The sequence below is a fragment of the Erinaceus europaeus genome, chromosome 17 (genome assembly GCF_950295315.1).
Source record: "Erinaceus europaeus chromosome 17, mEriEur2.1, whole genome shotgun sequence".
Classification (NCBI taxonomy): Eukaryota; Metazoa; Chordata; class Mammalia; order Eulipotyphla; family Erinaceidae; genus Erinaceus; species Erinaceus europaeus.
The window spans coordinates 28,054,588-28,071,066 of NC_080178.1; the positions used below are offsets into that span (position 1 = coordinate 28,054,588).

The 16,479-nt window shown below is 39.7% G+C and overlaps 1 protein-coding gene across 2 annotated transcripts in view; it reads left to right on the plus strand.

Moving 5' to 3' along the window:
- The window catches only part of FBXO3 (F-box protein 3), a 46,413-nt gene that overhangs the window by 3,197 nt on the left and 26,737 nt on the right, over nt 1–16,479 (plus strand). For both annotated transcript variants that reach the window (XM_060176626.1, XM_060176627.1), the window contains exons 2-3: nt 3,461–3,550; nt 7,139–7,302. In XM_060176626.1, the coding sequence (XP_060032609.1) occupies nt 3,461–3,550; nt 7,139–7,302 (254 nt within the window). The remainder of the gene's footprint in view (nt 1–3,460; nt 3,551–7,138; nt 7,303–16,479) is intronic.

A 16,479-nucleotide genomic window follows, 5' to 3' on the forward strand; every position in this document is an offset into this window, starting at 1 on the left:
TATTATTTTATATATTTATTTATTTATTGACTGGCCAGAGACAGAGAAACTGACAGGGAAGGGGGACATCAAGAGGGAAAGAGAAAAAGAGACACCTACAGCACGGCTTTACTGCTCATGAAACTTTCCTCCCTGCAGATGGAAACAGGGGACTTGAACCTGGGTCCTTGCACGTTATAACATGCACTCTACCAGTGAGTCACTGCCTAGGCCCCTGACTTTCTCTTTGTAATCAGTCTCTGAATGGATTGGATGGTGATCAACCACGCTGAGAGGGTCACATCGTTTACCTAGTTCACAATTCAGGTGCTTATATTTCCTAGCAGTGCCCTCGTAGCGCACCAGAACTAATTCCTAACCATCTCTTTGGGGATCCTTAGGCCTAGACTGATTGACACATTAAGTTAACCTCACAAATACTAAGTAATTTCATCTACAGAAAAGTTTCCAGTGTACTGTAGTTTTTTTTGTTTGTTTGTTTTCTGCACCATACAGCCCAACTTTGTCAAGTGTTCTGTCCATTGCTAAACCCTGAAGCTTTCTGGCATATCTTTGCTAAACCGAATTAGATTTGTTTTCTCAGATCATTGTGTAATATCAGTTCCAGAGTTTGAATCTGAGATTGCGTTATGCCTTCTCTAGTCCAAGTTGACATTTTGCGTACCAGTCATTCTTAATCTTCATTATGTATCAGGGTTGTATATGATAAAAATAGATAAAAAGTGGAGGCCAGGGCTCAACCCGAGTTGATCACATGGCAAAGCAGTACACTATCCAAATGAGCAATTTCATCTGGCCCACATGGTGCTGGCCCACTTTTTAAACTTCCAATGCTTTAGATACCGAGGCCGCATCAGCTTGAGTCAGAATCTGCAGAACAGCAGTTCTCAAACTTTATGTGCATCAAAGTCACGATACCAGGTTTATTAAATTCTTGGGACAGCAGAGAGACTTAGATTAAAAAAAAAAAAAAGGAATGGATCCTGAATTCACAAAACTGGAGGGATTTTTATGTCTTTAATTTGAAGACTGACAATTACGACTAGAGAGAGAGCTCAGCCAGTGAGAGCACCAGATTGCATGCCTGAGGTCCTAGAGGCCGCACACAGGATCAATCCCTGACCCCACTTATGCCAGAGCAGGGCAGTGCTCTGTTCTCTCTTTGGTTCTCTCTCCCTCCTCCCTGTCTCTCTCATAATAATTAAAGGGGAGGGACAATTAAGGACCACATTGTCTTCCATTGATTGGTTTTTAAACACTCTGTTCATGGCCTTGACTAACTCCAGGTGATTAAAGATTCTGGTAATTGATTAGCAATCACCACCCAACTCAGATCTTTTGAGTATTTGCTTTCTATAGCATGTAACTCATCTTCTGAAGGATTAGAATTCTATTTTTCTAGTCTTAGATTCACTCTATTCGGCAAATTCTGTAGAGTAGGGGTTATGGTACTGGAGCATTACTCTATTGGAAATCTCTGGATAGTGGCTTGGGTGCTTGAGAGGTGCTTGAGGTGACTTGCGTGCTTGAGAGGTTTAACTCCCAACTCATATGCTGGAGTGATAACTGGTTCTCTCTCTCCCTCCCTCTTTCTCTCTTTCTATTATTAATAAGTAGATCTCTCTTTAAAAAAGAAAAGTAAAAATAAATCTAGATAATATGAATTTCATTTGTTTCTAATATTCCTTTACTTTGAGCAGCTGATACTAGCTTGATTTGCTGTGGGTACTGAATTAGAACTTAAGAATATGACACCTATTACAGGTAGACTGGCTAATTGTGGCTATAATTAAGATCTGATTTTGACTTCAATATATATATATATATATATATATATATATATATATATATGAACTCTGATCATATTGGGGCCCAGATGGTGGCACATCTGGTTGAGGGTACATGTTACAATGCGCAAGGACCTGGGCTCAAGCCCCCAGTCCCCACCTGCAGAGGGAAAGTTTCATGAGTGGTGAAGCAGGGCTGCAGGTGTCTCTCTGTCTCTCTCCCTCCCTCTTTCCCTCTCGATGTCTGGATGTCTCTATCCAATAAATAGTTAAAAAAAAAAAAGAAATCTGATCATATTAAAGAATTAATTCTAGTGGTCCAGGAGGTGGCACAGTGGCTAAGGCACTAGACTCTCAAGCATGAGGTCCTGATCCCCGGCAGCACATGTACCAGAGTGATGTCTGGTTCTCTCTCTGTCTCTCTCTTTCTCTCCTATCTTTCTCATTAATAAATAAATAAAATCTTAAAAGAATTAATTCTAGAAGACCCAATTCAAAAGCTCATTTTAAGAATATTTTTATTTATTTATGAGAAAGGCCTGAGCCCCACTCTTGAATGTAGGGCCACTGGGGCCTCAGGCATGCAAGTCCTTTGCTCAAGCAATGAACAATCTCCCCAGCCCTTGGAATTGGTTTTTTTTTTTTTTTTCTGCAGAGCCTGAGCTTCATGCTTGCACTAGGTCACCCTTCGGGGCCACTGTTTTCATTCAGATGCATAAAGAGAAAAAGAAACAACAATCTTCTCCTCCGTACTATAGCTCCTCCCAGAGGATTCTGGGGCTAGAAGCGGGGCTAGAAGCTGGGCTGTGTGCACTGCAAGGCAGGTGTCTTACCTGGTAGGCTATCTCTCTGATCCTACCATATTTCTTTAAGAAAGAAAATAAAACAAAACAAATGAAAGCCTGTGTATTTCATACAAATATCCTGCAGATCCTTAGAACTACAGTGACCCAGGAGGTAGCTTAGGAGCATGGACTTAAGAGAATGAGGTCTTAAGTTGTATCCCTAGCACTGCTTGTATCAGAGTGATGCTCTGTTCACAGTCTCTCCCCCTACCTCATTAATAGATAAATCTCTTAAAATTTTTTCAAAAACCAAAAATTACCTTTTTTATAATTGGATAACAATTTTTCCTATATGTATAAATAATTACTATGCTTACAATAAATATAAGAAAGTGCTTTGATTTGCAATTAATTTTAATGGTTAATGTGAAAATCTCATGGTAGAGGTTTAGAGGTTTGTTTGTGAACCCATATAAGGTTTTAGCACTCCTCATAGAATACACAAACATGATGAGAATATGTATAAAAAAAAAAAAGTCGGGGCCAGATGGTGGAGCACCTGGTTAAGCGCATGTATTACAATGCACAAGGATCCAGGTTCAAGCCACTGCTCCCCACCTGCAGGGGGAAAGCTTTATGGTGAAGCAGGGCCGCAGGCGTCTCTCTGTCTCTCTCCCTCTCTATCACCCCCTTCCCTCTTGATTTCTGGCTGTCTCTATCCAATAAATAAAGATAATAAAAAAAAATTTTTAATAAGTCTTAGAAAATACTGTTTTGTAGTTGTAAGATCAAAAGTAGAAAATAAAAAAGCTTGAAATTGACTGTTTGCATCTTTATTTTAAAATTGTTTTCTTGTTTTCTTTTATACTTCAAATCTGACTACTTCAGTTGTTGCTATGTCAGTCGACGACTTAGTCAACTATCAAGTCATGATCCACTGTGGAGAAGACATTGCAAAAAATACTGGCTGATATCTGAGTGAGTATGCAGGGACTATGTATTCTTGGCTTCCATAACACTAGCCTGTTCTGACTCTCCTCTCCAACTCTTGCTCATTGGTAACTCTTCTAATGCTTGCCAATAGAAGTTCTGCCTGGACCTTCTGCTTTTCTGCTTCTGTGACATCTCCTGCACCCACTGTTAGAGTTTTTGGTCCCTCATGCACTGTTGCAGGTTTTTGTTTGTTTGTTTGTTTGTTTTGGTGATTTTTGGGGCTTCACCACTCCAGGCTAACTTTTTCAAATAGAGCAGACAGGCAGAGGAGTGAAAGAAATCATAGCACCAGAACTTCCTTCGCTGCTGTGGGAGCCAAGCTTCATCCTGGGTAGAACACATATCCAGGTCATCCCAGTGAGCTCCAGACTAGTTTGCACAGCTATCTACTGTCTGTTCTTTCTTTCTTTCTTTCTTTCTTTCTTTCTTTCTTTCTTTCTTTCTTTCTTTCTTTCTTTCTCCCTTCCTTCTTTCCTTCCTTCCTTCCTTCCTCTTTCTTCCTTCCTTCCTTCCTTCCTTCCTCTCTCTCTCTCTCTCTCTCTCTCTCTCTCTCTTTCTTTCTTTCTTTCTTTCTTTCTTTCTTTTTTTGTCTCCAGAGAGGGCTCGGTGCCTGCACTATGAATCCACTGCTCCTGGCGGCCATTTTTTTTCCCCTTACATTTATTGAGTAGGACAGAGAGCAATTAAGATGGGATGGGAGGATAGAAAGAAAGATAGACACTTGCAGACCTGCTTCACCACTTGTGAAGCAACCCCCTTGCAGGTGAGGAGATAGTGGCTTGAAGCCAGATCCTTGTGCAGGTCCTTGCGCTTTGTACTATGTGCACTTAACCCACTGCACCACCGCCCGATCCCCCTCCACTGTCTTTTTCATTTGATGACACACAAGAGTTTACTGAATAAGTATATGTTTATTTGACAAAATGAAATTGTAGATCACAGGAGCTTATATGACAGTAGAGATGACAAAACTGAGAAAGATGAAAGAAAGGGTGAGTTGGTAAAGCAAAGCAAGAAGTAGGGAATTTAAATATATCATTTACAGTTGCAAATTACTCAGTAGAAGTAGAAGTTACTAACAGCTGTCGAACACTGGAAGGAGGTGAATAGGAAAGAGGAACTTTTAAGAGTTGTTATGGGGCCAGGTGGTGGCACATCTGGTTGAGCGCATATGTTATACTGTGCAAGGACCCAGGTTTGAGTCCCCGGGGACTCAAACTCATCTGAAGGGGGAAAACTTCACAAGTGGTGAAGCAGTGCTGCAGGTGTCTGTCTCTCTTTCTCTCTATCCCACTCTTCCCTCTCTATTTCTGGCTATCTCTATCCAATAAACAAACAAAGATAATTTAAAAAAAGAGTTGTTATATCCTCATCTTTCACTCTGGGGTATCAGTATATAGGTGTAAAGTTGATAGATAAATCAAGAACTTAAAGAGTCAGTGAGATTACTTACCATGCAGCAGCCCAGGTTCAAGTTCTCAGTACATAACATGAGAGGACTATGGCTATAAGGGAAGCTTTGGTGTGGTGGTGTCTCTGTGTCTCTCTGAAAAAGCTGACTTTGTGTGTGCAGTGAAATCATACTAGTTCCCAGTTATGAACTTAAAATCATATACATGCACAGCTACAGAGATGACTCAGAAATGGTTAGCTTTAGAACAGAAGACTAGCTTCACTAGTTCTTTGATACTTCTGGTTTTGGTAATATGTACATATATTATTGACATGAATTAAAAAGATACTTCTCTCCCAACCCCCCCCCCCCAAAAAAAAAAAATCCCACTATAGCCTGGGTTGTTCTTTCCTAGTCTTCATGGCAACAGCTTCCACCTGAGCATCCAAGGCAGCAAAGGGAATCACCCTAAATCTACTGCTTTCATACATTGGTTCAATCATGAAGCATTCATTGTATTTCTTGAATCTTTCTTAAATACATTTTATTTATTTATTATTGGATAGAGACAGAAATTGAGAGAGGAGGGGAGATAGAGAGGGAGAGAGACAGAGAGACACCTCTGATGACACCACTCATGAAGCTTTCCCCCTGCAGGTGGGGACCAGGGGCTTGAACCTGGGTCCTTGTGCACTGCAATGTGTGCGCTTAATTAGGTGCACCACCACCTAATTCAGATTAAATAATTAAGATTATTTCTTAATCTTTCTGCTTATTTCATCTGGTCACCAGAGTTTATCATGTCTTGCCGGAACTTTCACAAAATTCTCCTAAGTCATCCCTGTTCCTCGTAGTTTTCACCTCTTAAATTTATCCCACCCAAACTGTAGCCACAATTCTGCTCTTTTAAATCCCCTGTTAATACCTCTAGTGGTGCTCCCATTTCCTGTAAGATAAGATTCAAGCTCATTTGCATGTCAAGGTCCTTTGTAGTTCTTGTCTGACTCTTAACTTAATATTCCATACTTTATTCCTGAAGAAGTTATATATATATATATTTTTGAAGGCAAAAAAAAGTCTTCATTTGTATGTCCTCATAAATACACAGTAAGTGTCTGTGGAATTGTACCAAGTAGAATCCTGCATTATGGGGGCTGGGTGGTGGCCCACCTGGTTGAGTGCACGTGTTACAGTGTGCTACTGGGCACAGGGACATAGCATAGTGTTCATGCAGAAAGACTTTTCATACCTAATGCTCCAGGGTTTAATCCCTAGTACCACCATAAGCCACAACTAAATGGTATTTTAGTTTAAAACAAAACAAAGCACTGATTGGGAAGGGGGTTAGAGCTCTGGACTTGGTAGCAAGAGTTTGATCCCTGGTGTCACATGTACCAGAATGCAGCTGAGATTCTCTCTCACCCTCTGTTTCATGAAATAAATAAAATATAATTAATAATATAATAGAAACATTTTTATTTTATTATTATTTTTTAACCAGTCCACTGCTGATCTGTGGCTTATGCTGGTACAAGGGATTGAACTTAAGACCTGGGAACTTCACGCATGAGAATCTGTTTGCATAACCATTATGCTATCTCCCCGCCCATTAAATATATCTTTAAAATAAAGTGTTATAATTGGCAAGTTTTTAAAAGTTGAAATTTGTTCCTTACATACCATTCACATATCTCCTCAAAGATCAGAATAGTGGTGGTGGTGGGGGGGTTTGTAGAAGTAAGAAGTAAAAAGTAAAAAAAAAAAAAAAAAAAAAATCAGTGATTGGAGCCAGTTGGTTGCGCACCTGGTTGAGCAAGGACTCAGATTTGAGACCCAGGTTCCCATCTGCAGAGGGAAAGCTTTATAGGTGGTGAAGCAGAACTTCAGACGTCTCTGTCTCCCCCTTCCTCTCAATTTCTGGCTGTCGCTGTCACATAAATAAAGCTAATAAAAAGTATATTTTAAAAAATCAGTGATTCCCACCATGCCTACAGTAAGTAACAGTTGTTAAGTTAAATACTTTTGATGTACCACTTTTGCTATCTAGACCTTAGTTGTATGGCTAAAATCAATGGAAGACAAGAAACTACTACAAATTCCCAAAAAGTATGCTAGAGTCTAAAACTGGTACTTTTTTTTTCAAAAGATTTTTTTTTAAATCTCTTTTTCAACCTCTATAGGGAAGAGAAAACACAGAAGAATCAGTGTTGGAAATCTCTCTTCATAGATACTTACTCTGATGTAGGAAGATACATTGACCATTATGCTGCTATTAAAAAGGCCTGGGATGATCTCAAGAAATATCTGGAACCCAGATGTCCCCGGATGGTCTTATCTCTGAAAGGTACTGGGAATGCAGGGTCTTCTGTCTCCATTTTGGTTTCTACAGTATAAATAGGTCAGTCTAAATAACAATAGGTCTATATCATCTGTGCTGCTCCAACAGTATCTGCAATTCACCATTCACATTGGAACAGGGAAGTAGAAAAACCAATATTGCTAAAAGATCCTGTGCTCCAATACTTGCCTTCCACCTTGAGACCTTAATGGTTGTTAGAAGGGGAGATCTGAGCTCTTTTTATCCTTTATGCTTAATTTTTTTTTTGATGCTTTATTAGGGAGATAATGATTTAAAGACAGTTGTCACATGTGTACAGTTTCTCAGCCTTCTGTGATAGGTATCAGCATACCAATCCCACCACTAACGTAGGTTCTCCTCCATCACTGTGCACTGGGTCCCCACTGTCCTCTCAGCCCCCTCTCCTTACATCCTCATGCCTTTACCATGCTGTTAGAGACTGTGTCTGGTCTATGTTTCACCCTCTGTTTTGCCTTTCCCTCCTTATTTTTTAAGTTCCACCTATAAATGAGATCTAGTATTCATCCTTCTCTCTTTTTTTTTTTTTAGGATTTTATTTATTTATTAGAAAGATAGGAGGAGAGAGAGAAAGAACCAGACATCACTCTGGTACATGTGCTGCTGGGGATTGAACTCAGGACCTCATGCTTGAGTCCAATGCTCTATCCACTGCGCCACCTCCCGGACCACAATCCTTCTCCTTCTGACTAATCTCATTTAACATGATTTCTTCAATTTCCATCCACAATGAGGCAAAGACGATTTCATCATTTTTAATAGCTGGGTAGTATTCCATTGTGTATTATATATACCACAGCTTTTTAAACCACTCATCTGTCAGATATTAGAGCTGCTTTCATATTTCGATGATTATGGACATTGCTCCTATGAACATAGGTGTCATAGATCTCTTTGGATCTGCTTCTGCTTTCTTTGGATAAATCTCAAAGAGAGGTATTGCTGGGTCATAGGGTATGTCTACTTTATTATGAAGAATAGTGTTTGTTTATTTTTGGTGGGTAGGGGGTGGGGAAACTTGACCCAGCACTGCATACTTTATCTAGGAAAATGAAAACGTGTACGGGGGACCAGTCAGTGATGCAATGGGTTAAAGTGCACATATCACCCTGTGCAAGGACCCAGATTCTAGCCTCTGCTTCCCACCTGCAGGGGGTAGGTACCCTTCACGAGTGGTGAAGGAGGTCTGTAGGTGTCTTAATTCTCTCTCTCTCTGCCCTCTCAATTTCTCTCTGCCCTGTCAAATAAAAAGAGAGAGAAAGGAAGGAAGGGAAGAGAAGAGAAGAAAAGAAAAGAAAAAAAGTATAAATGGCTGCCAGGAATGGTAGATTTGTTGTACAGGCTCTGAGCCCCTGGTATAACCCTGATGTGAAGAAAAAGGAAAAAGAAACAACATACATACGTGCACAGGTCATCTGGGGAGAATGGCTGAAGGGTAACTATCATTTGTTTATTATTATTTTTTGTTCTATAAACACCATTCCCACAACCAAAGGACTGTGTCCCATCCCATCCCCCACCATGCCCCACGACGCCGAACATCCACCCTCACCCTCAACCCAGGGTTTTTATTTTGGTGCCCTACTCCAAATTCAGTCAAATCTTGCTTTGAGTTTCCTTCTCTGTTCTTCTTTCTCAACTTCTGTTTATGAGTGGAATCATTTCATACTCGTCTTTATCTTTCTGACTTAGCTCACTTAACATAATTCCTTCTAGCTCCATCCAAAATGGGTCAGAGAAAGTGGGTTCATTGTTCTTCATAGCTGTGTAGTATTCCATTTTGTGTGTGTGTGTGTGTGTGTGTGTGTGTGTGTGTGTGTGTGTATATATATATATATATATATATATATATTCATCTGTTGTTGGGCACCTGGGTTGCTTCCATCTTTTAGCTATTACAAATTGTGCTGCTATGAACATAGGCATACACATATCTTTTTGGTTGGGTGTTATGCAGTCCTTGGAGTATATCCCTAGGAGAAGAATTACTGGGTCATATGGAAGGTCCATGTCTAGCCTTGTGAGAGTTCTCCAGACTGCTGTCCACAGAGGCTGGACCAATTTACATTTGTTTATTATTACCAGAGCACTGCTCAGCTTTAGCTTATAGTGGTCCTTGGGACTGAAGCTGGGACTTTTGGTGCTTCAAGCACGAAAGCCTGCTACCAATGGTACTATCTCGTTGACTCTTGGGGTTTATTTTTTAAAGTTTTTTGTTTGTATTTGTTTTTTTTACACTTGAAAAACTGCCTCATTCCAATTTTTGGCACAAGTAAGTGACCGTCACATTTGGAAAGACCAAATATTAAAGGCCTGGTTCTTTAAATACGTAAGAGCAGGTTAGAAGAGTAAAGACTGCTTTCTTCCCTGTTTTGACATTTAGAGTAAAAACTAACATCTGAACTGAGCTCTGGTGCTTGTTCCGCAATACTATAGTTGCTCAGTTTCATCAAGAAATACGATTAGTTTTTCATTTGTTCATTTAATCCCAAGGATTAAAGTAATTTATAGGAAGTAAGTAGCTTATAGATATATTGCTGCTTGTCTTTTTTAATTTCCAACTTTTTTCAAATTTCTCTACTAAAAGGAATTTTATGTATTTTTATTTCACTAAGCTGAAATTGGGATGAATTCTTTTTTTTTTAATTTCTTTATTGGGGAATTAATGTTTTACATTCTACAGTAAATACAATAGTTTGTACGTGCATAACATTTCTCAGTTTTCCTTATGACAGTACAACCCCCACTAGGTCTTCTGTCATCCTTCTTGGACCTGTATTCTCCCCACCAACCACCACCCACACCAGAGTCTTTTACTTTGGTGCAATACACCAATACCAGTTCAGGTTCTACTTGTGTTTTCTCTTCTGATCTTGTTTTTCAACTTCTGCCTGAGAGTGAGAGGGATGAGTTCTTTTTTTTTTTTAATATTTATTTTATTTATTTATTCCCTTTTGTTGCCCTTGTTGTTTTATTGTTGTAGTTATTGTTGTTGTTGTTGTTGTTGGATAGGACAGAGAGAAATGGAGAGAGGAGGGGAAGACAGAGAGGAGGAGAGAAAGATAGAAACCTGCAGACCTGCTTCACCGCCTGTGAAGCGACTCCCCTGCAGGTGGGGAGCCGGGGTTCGAACCGGGATCCTTATGCCGGTCCTTGTGCTTTGCGCCACCTGCGCTTAACCCGCTGCGCTACAGCCCCACTCCCAGGAATGAGTTCTTTTTAAATGCATTCCTTTTTTAAAAAATAGTTTAATTAAATTATTACTATTTTTTGGGGGGAGTCGGGCCCACTCCCAGGAATGAGTTCTTTTTAAATGCATTCCTTTTTTAAAAAATAGTTTAATTAAATTATTACTATTTTTTGGGGGGAGTCGGGCTGTAGCGCAGCGGGTTAAGCGCAGGTGGCGCAAAGCACAAGGACCGGCATAAGGATCCCGGTTCGAACCCCGGCTCCCCACCTGCAGGGGAGTCGCTTCACAGGCGGTGAAGCAGGTCTGCAGGTTTCTATCTTTCTCTCCTCCTCTCTGTCTTCCCCTCCTCTCTCCATTTCTCTCTGTCCTATCCAACAACAACAACAACAACAATAACTACAACAATAAAACAACAAGGGCAACAAAAGGGAATAAATAAATAAAATAAATATAAATTATTACTATTTTTTTCAAACAGCACTGCTCAGCTGTGGTTCATAGCTGTGCCAGGGATTGAACCTGGGACTTTAGGAGCCTTAGGGAATGGAAGTCTTTTCCATAACCTTTATACAATCTCTCCACCCAAATGCATTCTGTTTGTTTGTTTTTGTTTAATCAGTTTTTTTAAATTTTATTTATTAGTGATTTAATATTGATTTTAAAAACTACATGTCAACAGGGGTATAATTCCACAGTTTCCACCACCAGAGTTTTCCTAACTCTTATTACTACTTTCCTTTTACCTCTTCTCTCTCTCGGGTCCTGATGGAGGAATTGGAATTCAAAGCCCTTTTATCCTCTTCCTCCTATCATTTCTCCCCAATGGGAGTATGGATTAAAATTAATTTTGGGGTGCAGAAGTAGAAGTTCTGGCTTCTGTAATTGCTTCTCTGCTGGACATGGGCATTGACAGATTGATTCATACCCCCAGCCTATTTCTTATCTTTCTTATACAGCTCTGGAGAGACAAGGTTCCAGAACCCATTAGTGAGGTCATCTGCTCAGAAAAGTCATGATGGAGTCATGGTAGTGTCTGCAACTTGGTGGCTGAAAGGCGGCAAGATGTTCAGACAAAATAGTTAATGAACGGGAACCAAAAGTAGGAACACAGCAGATGAAACTAGGGATCTTAGGAAGGAAGCTAGGAAGTCCATTTTAGGCATGTTTCTAGGGGCCCACAACTATATATATATTTTTTTTGCTTGAGTTTGATAGCTAACTTGGAGTTTGACAAATATATTGTCTGAGAAGTTATTGTTAGAGTGGAGAAAGGGCTAGAAAGTTGGATTATGGCAGAGAGTAGCTCCTATTCTTAAAAAAGAAAAAGAAAACTTGGATCACACATTTGACAAAGCAGCACACTATCCAGGTGGGCTATTTTGATGACCTGGGATTTTGCCACTGGGGCCAGGCAGTGGCACACTTGATAGAGCAGACATGTTGAAAAACACAGGGAACCAGGTTCAAGTCCCAAATCTCCACTTGTGGGGAGTTTCACAAATAGTGAGACTGTGTTTAAGGTCCCTCTCTCTCTTTCCCCCTCCACTCTCAATATCTGGCTCTATAAAATAAACATAGAAAAAAGAAAAAAAATAAGAAAGAAAGAATGAATGAAAGAAAGAAAGAAAGAAAGAAAGGGAGGGAGGGGAGAAAGAACAGAAACTCTGCTTTGTAGAATGCTGTGGAGTTGGATGACTACGACTTAAATATTAGTCAGGAATATAGCTTCTCATCTCTGGGGCCATAGTCTTTGACTCAGTTTTAAGGATATAGAGATGGCAGGTAGAAAGAAAACTTGGAAAGCAGGGAGGCACTGGACTTGGCAGAAGTATTGTGAAATTATGATATATAGATATCTTCTACTAATCTACCTTATGATATATCATTTACCCCTGAGTTTTATATGATTTTATTTATGTATTTATGTATTTTTTTCTTTTTTTTTTTTTAAAGAATTTATTCATGAGAAAGATAGGCAGAGAAACAACCAGACATCACTCTGGTACATGTGCTGCCAGGGATTGAACTCAGGATCTCATGGTTGAGAATCCAGTGCTTTATTCACTGCACCACCTCCCAGACCACATTTTTTTTTTTATTTGATAGGGTAAAGATAATTTGAGAAGGGAAAGGTAGAGAGGAAGAGAAACACCTGCAGTAATGGCTTCACTACTCATGAAGCCTCCCCTCACTCCAGGGGGGGAGCAGGGACTCAAACCTAGGTCCTTGCACATAGTAATGTATTCACTTAACCAGGTATGCCACCACCCAGACCCTTACCCCTGAGTTTTTAATTTACCTTATGCATTGATTTGGAATTTAAAATTGGAAAGAACAATAGGAATCATTCAGACCAGGGGTTGAGAAACTTTTTTTTTTTTAATGACCAGTTAGTAAATACTTTAGACAGAGACAGGTCATCTCTGTCACAACTGTCCAACTCTGATGTTACTGTGGGAAATGGGAAAACAGTCACAGATAAGACATAAACAAAAGGGTGTGCAGTGTTCCAAGGAAACTTTACTTACAAAGTACGCAGCAGACTAGAGTTTACCAAACCCTGATTTTCTATCAGTCACCTCACTTAACAGGTGAAGGAACTGGCACAGAAAGTTTTGTTGATTTCTGTAAAGGTCCATGACTAATAAGTGAAAGACAGAACTCTTTCTTGGCTCCTTTTGACTACTTCCTTGCGTAAGCAGGCTAGGGGAATAAGGAAAGTAAATGATCTTTATTAAAGACATGAAACTTCCTTAATACTTACTATAAGTCTCTCAGGTAAGTGTAGCAGACAAGGAGACAGGATTAAAGAGGTACAATAACTAGATTGTGGTATAACTGAAATTTGAACCTGTTTTGTCTGGCTCCAATGTTCTAGTAGAATGTCTTCTCTACACTTTGATTTATATATTGGGAGCATGTATATCTTTATATTTCTTTTTTATATTCACTGCTTTTGCTTTTACTTTTTTCTCTTTGGTGTCTCTTTCTAAAAGATTTATTTATTTTAATGAGAGAGACAGACAGACAGACTAGAATATGCTCGTCTCTGGTTTATGGTTGTATGAGGGATTGAAGCTGGAACCTCCAAGCCTCTGGCATGCAAATTAGTCACTACCCGCTACATTATCTCCCTGCCTTCAAGAAATTCTTAGTTACATGGTAAGTGTTATATATTTAAGACAACTATACAAGTAATTTCTTTTTTCCTCACTGACTTCCAGTTTAGGCAGCTGTTTGCTTTGTTTTCTTTTTTGTAATAAACTTTTTTTTTTTTTAACTAATTTTAGATTTCAGCAAAATTGCGAAGTCAGTATAGAGAGTTTCTTTACACTTTTCACCCAGTTTCAGTTTCCCCTAATGTATCTCCCTATTGGACATTTGCCAAAACTAAAGTCTTGTGGCCAGACCAGGGTTCACATGGGATTACCATGGAGAGCAGAACCAGGGGAAATCACAGATAATAGAGTATTGATGTGTTCTCTCTCTCTCTCTCTCTCTTCTGTCTCTGGAATAAAAAGAATTTTAATAAATTAGCTTAGAAGAAATGGAATTGCACATGTGCTGAAAACAGCAAAAAACTGTCTTCATTGGAATATTACTGTTAGCTCTTGAACTTTCAGATGTCGCTGGTTTCTCACTAGTGTCCTGTTTAGGCCTTTGTATCCTATCCAGATACTGCATTGTATTCAGTCGTCTGCTACTGCCCTCTGGTGTTTTGCAGTTTCTTGGTCTTCCTTATATTTCATAACCTTGGCAGTTTAAAAGAATACTGGTTCAGTGTTTTCTGACTCATTTTGTTTCATGAATTGTAACTCATGGCTAGGACAGAGTAAAGGATTTTTTAGAAAGACTATTCTAGAGGTGGTAACCTGGATGTTATATAATGATTTTCTACGCACTATCACTACTGATTATTAACTAATATAGAGAAGTTTGCACAGATCATGGGTGTATAGGTCAGTGAATTGTCCCAATATGAACACAACCATTGTTAGTCCTCTAGGTCAAGAAGTAGAATAATTATCTGTATCTATAACCCTCCCTTGTTCTCAGAAATAACCGTTATGCATTCTGTATGATTTGTGAATTAATTTTTGTCTTGTTTATGAGATTCAGGTTTGTTGTGAGAGACAGTATTTTGTTTATTGTATGAATGGATCACATTTTACATATACATCCCACTGTTAATAGATATTTGGGGTATTTCTTGTTGACTATTACAGATAATGCTGTAAGTCATTGTTATGTATATATGAACATAGTCCTTTAAAAAAAGTATTAGTGATTTAATAATGATTAACAAGATTGTAAGATAACAGGTACAATTCCATAGTTCCCACTATCAGAGTTCTGTGTCCCATCTCCTCCATTGGAAACTTCCGTATTCTTTATCCTTCTGGGAGTATGGACTAAAATTCTTTCTGGCTTGCAGAAGGTGGAAGCTCTGGCTTCTATAATTGCTTCTCCTTTGGACATGGACGTTGGCAGGTTGATCCATACCCATAACCTGTTTTTATCTTTCTGTAGTCAGGTAGGGCTCTGGAGAGGTGAGGTTCCAGGACACATTGGTGAGGTCATCTGCCCATCGAAGTCAGGATGGAATCCTAATAGCATCTGCAACTTGGTGGCTGAGAGGCTGTCAGATATAAAGCAGAACAAATTGTTTAATATACAAGAACCCAGAGGTAAGAACAGAGCAGATGAAACTAGGGGGTCTTCATGTTGGAAGAAGCTAGGAAGTCTATTTTAGGTATGTTTCAAGGGGCCCATGGCTTTAGTAATTTTTGCTTGAGCCTGATAGCTAACATGCAGATTGACTAAAAATATTGTCTGGGAAGATGTTGGTCAGAGTTGAGAATAGGACTGGAAAGCTGGATTAGAGCAGAGAGTAGCTCCCAAATATGAGGAAAGTATATAAATACCATTAACTGAACCCCGTTGATCTGACTTAGGGCCCATATTTATTTGTATTTAGCACAGGAACCAGGTGTAACCTCTGAGTCCCTGTCAGTCTGAGCTCATAATCCATGGTCACCGCTGGGAACATTCTAGGCTGTACTCATTCCAGGCACAGTCTTCCTTGAGTGGCAGAGTAGGTTACTCAGCCTTCCTTCAGAGAGTGGGGCAGTCCCTACCATTGTTTATGAACATATTCCTATCAAGTAAATGTCTAGGATGTAGCTTGCTGGGTTATAGAATGTACTTATATTAAATTTCAAGAGATAATTAATGTTGATTTTCCGGTATGGTTCTACAATTCTATATTCCTACCAGCACTTTAACATTGTCTATCTTTTCACTTGAGTTATTCTAGAGGGGTATAGAAGTGGTTTTAATTTGCATTTCCCTGAGGATATAGAATGAGGAGTGTTAGGCTTTGTTTTTGTTTTGCCAGCCACCAGGTTCATCACTGGGGCTCAGTGCCAGCATTATGAATCCCCTGCTCTCAGTGGCCATTTTTTCCCCTCTCCCCCATTTTTATTACATAAGACAGAGGAGAGAGGGAGATGGAGAGGGAAAGAGAAAGACAGATACCTGCAGACCTGCTTCACCACTCATGAAGTGTCCCCGCGCTGCAGGTGGGGAGCAGGGGGCTCAGACCTAGGTCCTTGCACTTGATAATACGTGCACCTGAGTATAGCACCACCCAGCCCCTCAGTTGTTTTTCAGTCTTTATGGCATATATTTGTCTTTCTTGCTGGATTACACTAATAGAGTCTTCTGTACAATGCTGATAGAAATTACCATAGTGTTTGCCAGAAGATGGCTCAGCAGGTAAAAAGTATGCCTTACTAAGTACAAGACCTGGGATTTAATGCTTGGCACTGCTTATGCAGGGGTTACCCTGAGCAGGTCCAGTGAAATAGCTCACTTGGATAGTGTACTGCTTTGCTATGTGTATGACCCAGGTTCAAGTCCAACCTTCAGCCTTCAACACATTGAAGGAAACT